We start from the raw sequence: 10,480 nt of genomic DNA on the forward strand, positions 1-10,480 counted from the left end.
TGATGCCAAATCTGTAATATCAATTCATGTTCATAATAAAATAGTAAACTGTAATGATATAAATTAATATTAAGATCTAACCGATATACTGTATAATATCAAATCAATATATAATATAACAGTAAATCAAATATAATAAAACAATTCTTTAAAGCATAACTGTAACATGCTTATGTCCGAACTTGACACAAATACAGCTAATTTACTAAGGATGGAGCAGAGTCCATTACAATTGGTCTCCAACTCATGTTGGACTCCGAAAGCATGATAGAACTGATAAGTGAGTCAAAGCACTTGCCTTTAAAGTAGCAGGAGTAGGAGTTGAAAAGTAAATAATAACGCCAAAAACCCGTAATAATAGTTTATGCTCATAGTAAAATAGTACCAAATAATAACGGTAATAATATGAATTAACATTAATACTATAATATAGTACAGTAAATAATGAATATATATAAAGTAACAAATAACGTAGTCCCTGGGCGGCTGCAACCCGGCGCCGCTGCGTTGTCTAGAAACACTAGAGAATGGAAGAAATCTCACAATACTCCCTCCAAGCAGTAGTACTGGGACTGAAAACCCGCTACAGGACCGGCCCTCCGGAGAACAGGCGCGATGAGCGGCGGAAATAATCCAAAACTATGTTAGAATACATTAATAGATAAAAGTAACAAAATAACAACAATGGGCCACAAAATAAGACTAAATAGAACTGTATAGTAAGTAATAATTCTAATAATGTAGAGAATAATACATTAACATATACCAGGAACCTCATCAGCTGGAACATGAACAACTAGAACATCTGCTGCTGGAACATCAGCAGCTGGAACGTCGTCATCTGGAATATCGCCAGCTGGAACAGCATCGGCTAGAACATCATCGGTTGGAACATCATCAGCTGGAACATCCGCAGCTGGAACATGAACATCATCGGCTGGAACATCGTCGGCTGGAACATCATCAGCTGGAACGTCATCGGCTGGAGCATCCGCAACTGGAACATCGGCAGCTGGAACATCAGCGGCTGGAACATTTTCAGTTGGAACATCAGCAGCTGGAACATCATCAGCTGGAATATCAACAGGAGGAATAACATCATCTTGAACATCTGCAGCTGGAACATCATCAGTCCATTAGGCTTGCCGGAGCCATCTTGTAGTCATCTAAAGACTTCCAGAGGTAATCTGGGAGCTAACATGAAAGGAACGCCGGGCCCAGCCCAGGGGCCTAGAACTGAAGGAGCCCTGCAGACGAGAGGGGGGGGGGGCGGAGTTTCCCAGCCAAGGGAAATGGATCAAATACATAAGATTCAGGCCGAGGAAACCCACTCAGCTCAAAGTGACTTCCTTCAAATGCTGGAAAAAAAAATCAATCTCCTTCAGATTCACCAGGCGGCTTCCGAAGATGACCTAGAGCAGCAACAACTTCATGACTCCCTGATAATTAGCTCTATGGATCTACCTGATGAACAACAAGGTGAGAATTGTTGTAACATAGCCAACACCCTAATTAATTCAAAGATCAAAGTCAATGTTGATATTAAATCAGCTGTCAGGATAGATAAAAACAGTTCCCGTAGCAGTAGGAGAATGCTCATCAAACTTGCAAATCCCTCTGTTAAGTTTGACGTCATACAATCAGCTGCTAAGCAAAAAACCAACCTCTATATCAATGAGTGTCTTACAAAGCAGCGTGGATCCCTCCTCTTCAGGCTGCGTAAAATTCGTAAACTAAACCCTGGTCTTATCAAGCAGTGCTACACTAGGAATAGAACGATCATTGTAAAGAAGGAAAGTACAGGAAAAAGATATGAAATAAAGTGTGACCAACAACTACTGACCTTCTTTAGTGACTGTGGTATATCTGAAAACCTGAACCCGACCAATGCCAGTACTTAAAATAACTCTTTTGAGTGCCTGAGCCTAGCCTAACTTAATTTAACCTTGTCCAAGGTGTTGTCTCTGCCTTACCATTTACCTAATGTTCTCTCATTCATAAAAGTTCCTAAGAAATCAGTCAAGTCTCCATGCACTTATGCAAGCATCTACCTCAGTATCATTGTAAACTTTTACTTTTAAATCTAATCTTACCCTATTCTTTTTAAATTTTAAATTTAATTGTACTGATTTATGTCATTTATTGAAATTAATTATTGATCTCATTTTGTTTTCTTAATTAAGTTCATACTAATTATAGGTTAAAAACTAAGCTAAATAAAATTAATTATCTTTAAGATTATTTAACTTTAAAATTATCATTTGTCTAATTTTCTTTGATATATATTCATCCTGACAGTCTCTACTGATTTTTTATTTCTCCACCAAACTTGTGTATCCTTCATGGCTATCTAGTGATCTTTATTCTACTTCTAATTGTTTCAATTTTTTGTATACTTGCATTTATTGTTGTGTTTTGCTATAATTACTTTCTATTTACACCAGATTTAGTATTTATGTAAGCATCTACCTCAGTGTCTTAGTAAAATCTTGCTCATAAATATAATCTTACCATGTTATTTTTTAAATTTTTTTAATTTAATTGTAATTTGATTTATGCATCATTTATTATAATTAATTATTGAGCTCATTTTGTTTTCTTAAGTTCATACTAATTATAGGTTCACAACTAAGCTATATTAAATAATTTATATTTAAGATTATTTTTACTTTACGATTATTATTTGTCTCTTTATTTTTTGCTATATATTATTCTTGTCAGTCTTCTGATTTTTTCTTCTCTCTTAACCTAACTTCTGTATCCTTCCTGGCTATCTACGGTGATCTTTACTCTACTTCAAATTGTTTCTATTTTTTGTGTACTTACATTTATTGTTGTGTTTTGCTATAATTACTTTCTATTTACAGCAGATTTAGTATTTAACTGTTCCTGTAATTGCTTATCTTATTGTATCGTGACATTATTGCATCTATAAGCTTACTGATATTGATCCTGATCGAAATCTTCTGTCTCATATTCACACAAATCAGCACATTGATCATCATTATTGCAGGTATTACACAGCAAATCTTGCAAAAAACAAACTCCTAAATAGCACCTGCTTATCAGTTTACAACCAAAATGTTAGGTCACTTGGTAAACATTTTGAATATATAAATGCACTACTCACAGCACTAGGTACTAAATTATCATTCATCATTTTAACAGAAACTTGGCTAAGTAAAGACTATACCCAACTCGACATTAGCTGGTTATAAAGTCATTCATAACTGCAGGCCTAATAAAAAAGGAGGTGGCACAGCAATATATTACAAAGATACCTTCATCTGCAATAGTGTCATTAGTGATAGAGACGACTATTGTGAATATACCTTTGCCAAGTTCTCCAGTAAATCCCTTAAATCCTCCCTGATAATCGGTGCCATCAATAGATTTCCTAATACCAACATAGCTTCATTCTCAGGCAACGTAAGGAATCTTATCATAAATAACAATCTTAACAAAAATCACATCATTCTAGGAGGTGATTTAAATATTGACCTGTGTCTTCAAAATAACCCTCAAGTTGACTATTTCCGTAACAGCATGCACTCCTGTATGCTAATCCCCACAATCACAAAGCCCACCCGAGTCACTCAAACATCTGCCACTACCCTGGATCACCTATGGACTAATATAACAGCTCCCCCTTACATCTGGGGTAAACTGTGACAGAACAACTGACCACTATCCTACTTTCCTCATAGCAAACATGGACACAACACCACCAGAAAGCAAGAAACTCTCATTCAGGCTACATAGTGAATCAGCTTTAAGCAATCTCTCTAATGCACTTCACAATATTAACTAGGAATCTGAATTCAATAATACACAGGATATAAACTCACTAACTAACCTCTTTCTCTCCAAAACTCTAAGCCTCTACAACACTCACTGTCTCCTCCTTACCAAACAAGTAACTGACAAAAGAAAAAAACAATCCGTGGCTCACAAGTGGCATAATCAAATCAATCAATAAAAAACATGAATATGAAAAGAAATTTAGGATTGGCCTAGTTACAAAGGAAGTTTTTAAAAGGTACTCATCAGTGCTTACCAGTATAATAAGAAAAGCTAAACTTTCATATTATGAGACTAGATTCAAAGAAGCAAAAGGCAACATGAAAAGCACATGGAATACCATCACTAATCTCCTAGGAACTAAACAACACTCCCATAACTAGATAAAACTCTCTAAGGATGGCTTTACACCGTCAACTGATTTAGAAATGTCAAATGAATTTAATAGCTTCTTTTCATCGTTTGGTACCTAACCTTGCCAGTAAAATCCCACAGACTCAGACACATATCAACACATATCTCTCAGGCAGCTATCCAAACTATCTTCTCCTTTCACCAGTCAGCCCGATAGATGTTGTGTCCATCATACACTCACTAAAAACCAAAGCTGGGAACATCAGTGAAATCCCATCCATTGTATACAAGAGCGCCTCCCATGCCCTTGCGCCACCTATAGCTCTGCTGTTCAACAAATCCCTTGAGTGTCATACTTTCCCTGATATCCTTAAAAAAACAAGAGTAACGCCAGTTCATAAAGGAGGTAATCCGGCAGACATAAACAATTATAGACCAATATCAAACCTACCTATACTATCAAAAAAAATTGAAAAAATTATCTACAATCCTATAGTGATAGACACCAATGTGTAGCCATCAATAATATAACCTCTCCCAATAACCGTTGGAGTGCCACAGGGCACTCCAACGGGTATCTTGGGACCTCTCCTATTTCTTATATACATCAATGATCTGCCTAATGTCTTTAACATTCTGAAACCTATTTTGTTTGCTGATGATACTACCCTCATCTACTCTAACCCCAACCCACATACACTAAATGATGTTGTTAATAATGAACCAAAAAAAGTCCACTTATGGATGTCAACCAACAAACTAACACTTAACATAAAAAAGACCTACTACATCTTATTTGGAAGCAAATCTACAAATGCAATTCAGCTTCAGATAGACACTGTAAACATTAGCAATAAAAATGATGGAAAGTTTCTTAGCCTATTCTTAGACAAGAGACTCAACTTCAGCACCCATATACCACTCATAACTAAGAAAGTCTCTAAAACAGTTGGTATACTTTCCAAAATCAGATATTATGTACCTAACTCTGCTCTCATATCTCTATATTATGCACTAATCTATCCCTATCTTAATTATGGTATCTGTGCATGGGGTTCAACCACTGCAAACCACATCAAGTCCATCAGTATTTAACTGATGTATTTAACAGTATTTAACTAAGTATTTAGTTACTAAGTTAAGTATTTAACTTAACAGTATTTAACATTAGTATTTAACTGTTCCTGTAACTGCTTATCTTATTGTATCGTGACATTATTGCATCTATAAGCTTACTGATATTGATCCTGATTGAAATCTTCTGTCTCATATTCACACAAATTAGCACATTGATCATCATTATTGCAGGTATTACACAGCAAATCTTGCAAAAAACAAACTCCTATATAGCACCTGCTTATCAGTTTACAACCAAAATGTTAAGTCACTTGGTAAACATTTTGATTATATAAATGCACTACTCACAGCACTTGATACTAAATTATCATTCATCATTTTAACAGAAACTTGGCTAAGTAAAGACTATACCCAACTCTACATCTTAGCTGGTTATAAAGCCATTCATAACTGCAGGCCTAATAAAAAAGGAGGTGGCACAGCAATACCCCGTGGAACCCCACGGAACCCCCGTGGAACCCCACGGAACCCCCGTGGCACGGGGGTTCCGTGGCCCCGCCATGGCCGCCTGGAGGAGTGGCGGCGTTGGCCCCTGGGCTGGGCTCAGCGTTTCCTTCATGTTGGTTCCCAGATTCCCCTAAAAGCTTTAAGGTGATTATAATTGACTCCGGCACGTCCTTTAGGCCACTTTGTTTCTCTGAAACAACTCACTTTGTGCCCCTTGGCTGGGCCACTTTGGTTTCACGCCCTTGGCAGGGCCACTTTAGTTTCTGAGCCCCTTTATTTTATTTTATTTATTTATCTACAAGAAGGTACATTGGGTTTGTGAGAATACATAGCATAGTATTTACAATCGTGTAAAGCCACTAGTACGCACAGCGTTTCGGGCAGGTCCTTAATCTAATAGATAATTTTAAGTAGGTAAATTCTAGAAGAATTAATAAAATGATAACAGATACATTGCAAGAAAAAAATGTAATGAGAGAGATTAGTAAGTATATTAAAGCACATTGGTATATTAAAGCTCTGAATGATTACATTGACAGCTTGATTGGTAATTTAAAGAAGATTGATAGACACCATACAGCAGATTGATAGCACATATAAGAAGACAGCAATGATCACAATGGTAAAGATGTTCGGATTGGGTACATAAAGATTGGGAGATTGGGTAGCAATAGGCACAGTGCAATTTTAAAGCAAAAGGTAAAAAACTATGAAGATGAAATTAGGTACTTTTTAGTTTTGTTTTTGAATGACGCAAAAGTTGGACAGCTTTTCAATTCATTAGGGAGTGAGTTCCATAGACTAGGTCCCTTTATTTGCATAGAGTGTTTACACACATTAAGTTTGACTCTGAGAATATCAAAGAAATATTTATTTCTGGTGTGGTGATAATGGGTCCTATTACATCTGTCCAGGGAGAGTTTCAGAGCAGGATTTGCATTTAAGAACAGGGTTTTGTAAACGCAGTTGACACAAGAGAATTTGTGGAGTGAGATTATGTTTAGCATGTTTAGGGAGTTAAACAAGGGGGCTGAGTGTTGTCTGAAAGCAGAATTTGTTATTATTCTGATAGCAGAATTTTGCTGGGTGATGATGGACTTGAGGTGGTTTGCAGTGGTTGAACCCCATGCACAGATACCATAATTAAGATAGGGATAGATTAGAGCATAATATAGAGATATGAGAGCAGAGTTAGGTACATAATATCTGATTTTGGAAAGTATACCAACTGTTTTAGAGACTTTCTTAGTTATGAGTGGTATATGGGTGCTGAAGTTGAGTCTCTTGTCTAAGAATAGGCTAAGAAACTTTCCGTCATTTTTATTGCTAATGTTTACATTGTTTATCTGAAGCTGAATTGCATTTGTAGATTTGCTTCCAAATAAGATGTAGTAGATCTTTTCTATGTTAAGTCTCCGTGGTGTAGTGGTAAGACACTCGCCTGGCGTTCCGCGAGCGCTATGTCATGGGTTCGTATCCTGGCCGGGGAGGATTTACTGGGCGCAAATCCTTAACTGTAGCCTCTGTTTAACGCAACAGTAAAATGTGTACTTGGATGAAAAAACGATTCTTCGCGGCAGGGGATCGTATTCCAGGGACCATAGGATTAAGGACTTGCCCGAAACGCTACGCGTACTAGTGGCTGTACAAGAATGTAACAACTCTTGTATATATCTCAAAAAAAAAAAAAAAAAAAGTGTTAGTTTGTTGGTTGACATCCATAAGTGGACTTTTTTTGGTTCATTATTAACAACATCATTTAGTGTATGTGGGTTGGGGTTAGAGTAGATGAGGGTAGTATCATCAGCAAACAAAATAGGTTTCAGAATGTTAAAGACATTAGGCAGATCATTGATGTATATAAGAAATAGGAGAGGTCCCAAGATACCCGTTGGAGTGCCCTGTGGCACTCCAACGGTTATTGGGAGAGGTTATATTATTGATATATTATTGATTATATTATTGATATATTATTTGACTCTGAGAATATCAAAGAAATATTTATTTCTGGTGTGGTGATAATGGGTCCTATTACATCTGTCCAGGGAGAGTTTCAGAGCAGGATTTGCATTTAAGAACAGGGTTTTGTAAACGTAGTTGACACAAGAGAATTTGTGGAGTGAGATTATGTTTAGCATGTTTAGGGAGTTAAACAAGGGGGCTGAGTGTTGTCTGAAAGCAGAATTTGTTATTATTCTGATAGCAGAATTTTGCTGGGTGATGATGGACTTGAGGTGGTTTGCAGTGGTTGAACCCTATGCACAGATACCATAATTAAGATAGGGATAGATTAGAGCATAATATAGAGATATGAGAGCAGAGTTAGGTACATAATATCTGATTTTGGAAAGTATACCAACTGTTTTAGAGACTTTCTTAGTTATGAGTGGTATATGGGTGCTGAAGTTGAGTCTCTTGTCTAAGAATAGGCTAAGAAACTTTCCATCATTTTTATTGCTAATGTTTACATTGTCTATCTGAAGCTGAATTGCATTTGTAGATTTGCTTCCAAATAAGATGTAGTAGGTCTTTTCTATGTTAAGTCTCCGTGGTGTAGTGGTAAGACACTCGCCTGGCGTTCCGCGAGCGCTATGTCATGGGTTCGTATCCTGGCCGGGGAGGATTTACTGGGCGCAAATCCTTAACTGTAGCCTCTGTTTAACGCAACAGTAAAATGTGTACTTGGATGAAAAAACGATTCTTCGCGGCAGGGGATCGTATTCCAGGGACCATAGGATTAAGGACTTGCCCGAAACGCTACGCGTACTAGTGGCTGTACAAGAATGTAACAACTCTTGTATATATCTGAAAAAAAAAAAAAAAAGTGTTAGTTTGTTGGTTGACATCCATAAGTGGACTTTTTTTGGTTCATTATTAACAACATCATTTAGTGTATGTGGGTTGGGGTTAGAGTAGATGAGGGTAGTATCATCAGCAAACAAAATAGGTTTCAGAATGTTAAAGACATTAGGCAGATCATTGATGTATATAAGAAATAGGAGAGGTCCCAAGATACCCGTTGGAGTGCCCTGTGGCACTCCAACGGTTATTGGGAGAGGTTATATTATTGATGGCTACACATTGGTGTCTATCACTATAGGATTGTAGATAATTTTTTCAATTTTTTTTGATAGTATAGGTAGGTTTGATATTGATCTATAATTGTTTATGTCTGCCGGATTACCTCCTTTATGAACTGGCGTTACTCTTGTTTTTTTAAGGATATCAGGGAAAGTATGACACTCAAGGGATTTGTTGAACAGCAGAGCTATAGGTGGCGCAAGGGCATGGGAGGCGCTCTTGTATACAATGGATGGGATTTCACTGATGTTCCCAGCTTTGGTTTTTTAGTGAGTGTATGATGGACACAACATCTATCGGGCTGACTGGTGAAAGGAGAAGATAGTTTGGATAGCTGCCTGAGAGATATGTGTTGATATGTGTCTGAGTCTGTGGGATTTTACTGGCAAGGTTAGGTACCAAACGATGAAAAGAAGCTATTAAATTCATTTGACATTTCTAAATCAGTTGACGGTGTAAAGCCATCCTTAGAGAGTTTTATCTAGTTATGGGAGTGTTGTTTAGTTCCTAGGAGATTAGTGATGGTATTCCATGTGCTTTTCATGTTGCCTTTTGCTTCTTTGAATCTAGTCTCATAATATGAAAGTTTAGCTTTTCTTATTATACTGGTAAGCACTGATGAGTACCTTTTAAAAACTTCCTTTGTAACTAGGCCAATCCTAAATTTCTTTTCATATTCATGTTTTTTATTGATTGATTTGATTATGCCACTTGTGAGCCACGGATTGTTTTTTTCTTTTGTCAGTTACTTGTTTGGTAAGGAGGAGACAGTGAGTGTTGTAGAGGCTTAGAGTTTTGGAGAGAAAGAGGTTAGTTAGTGAGTTTATATCCTGTGTATTATTGAATTCAGATTCCTAGTTAATATTGTGAAGTGCATTAGAGAGATTGCTTAAAGCTGATTCACTATGTAGCCTGAATGAGAGTTTCTTGCTTTCTGGTGGTGTTGTGTCCATGTTTGCTATGAGGAAGGTAGGATAGTGGTCAGTTGTTCTGTCACAGTTTACCCCAGATGTAAGGGGGAGCTGTTATATTAGTCCATGAGTGATCCAAGGTAGTGGCAGATGTTTGAGTGACTCGGGTGGGCTTTGTGATTGTGGGGATTAGCATACAGGAGTGCATGCTGTTACGGAAATAGTCAACTTGAGGGTTATTTTGAAGACACAGGTCAATATTTAAATCACCTCCTAGAATGATGTGATTTTTGTTAAGATTGTTATTTATGATAAGATTCCTTACGTTGCCTGAGAATGAAGCTATGTTGGTATTAGGAAATCTATTGATGGCACCGATTATCAGGGAGGATTTAAGGGATTTACTGGAGAACTTGGCAAAGGTATATTCACAATAGTCGTCTCTATCACTAATGACACTATTGCAGATGAAGGTATCTTTGTAATATATTGCTGTGCCACCTCCTTTTTTATTAGGCCTGCAGTTATGAATGGCTTTATAACCAGCTGATGTCGAGTTGGGTATAGTCTTTACTTAGCCAAGTTTCTGTTAAAATGATGAATGATAATTTAGTACCTAGTGCTGTGAGTAGTGCTTTTATATATTCAAAATGTTTACCAAGTGACCTAACATTTTGGTTGTAAACTGATAAGCAGGTGCTATTTAGGAGTTTGTTTTTTGCAAGATTTGCTGTGTAATACCTGCAATA

At 37.0% G+C, this 10,480-nt stretch overlaps 1 protein-coding gene across 1 annotated transcript; it reads right to left on the reverse strand.

Moving 5' to 3' along the window:
- Nucleotides 1–755: 755 nt before the first annotated feature.
- On the reverse strand, nt 756–3,005 carry LOC138370455 (uncharacterized). The gene is made up of 2 exons (XM_069334824.1): nt 2,942–3,005; nt 756–1,117 (listed from the first exon to the last, which is right to left on the reverse strand). Exons 1-2 carry the CDS (start codon nt 3,003–3,005, stop codon nt 756–758), a joined length of 426 nt encoding a protein of 141 aa, XP_069190925.1.
- Nucleotides 3,006–10,480: the final 7,475 nt, after the last annotated feature.

This window comes from Procambarus clarkii, chromosome 32, assembly GCF_040958095.1.
Source record: "Procambarus clarkii isolate CNS0578487 chromosome 32, FALCON_Pclarkii_2.0, whole genome shotgun sequence".
Taxonomy (NCBI): Eukaryota; Metazoa; Arthropoda; class Malacostraca; order Decapoda; family Cambaridae; genus Procambarus; species Procambarus clarkii.

Coding starts and splice junctions, on each gene's coding strand:
- LOC138370455 (XM_069334824.1), bottom strand. CDS start 3,005: ATGATGATCAATGTGCTGATTTGTGTGAATATGAGACAGAAGATTTCG. Junction 1,118..2,941: donor TTCGATCAGGATCAATATCA/GTAAGCTTATAG, acceptor ATGATGTTCCAG/CTGCAGATGTTCAAGATGAT.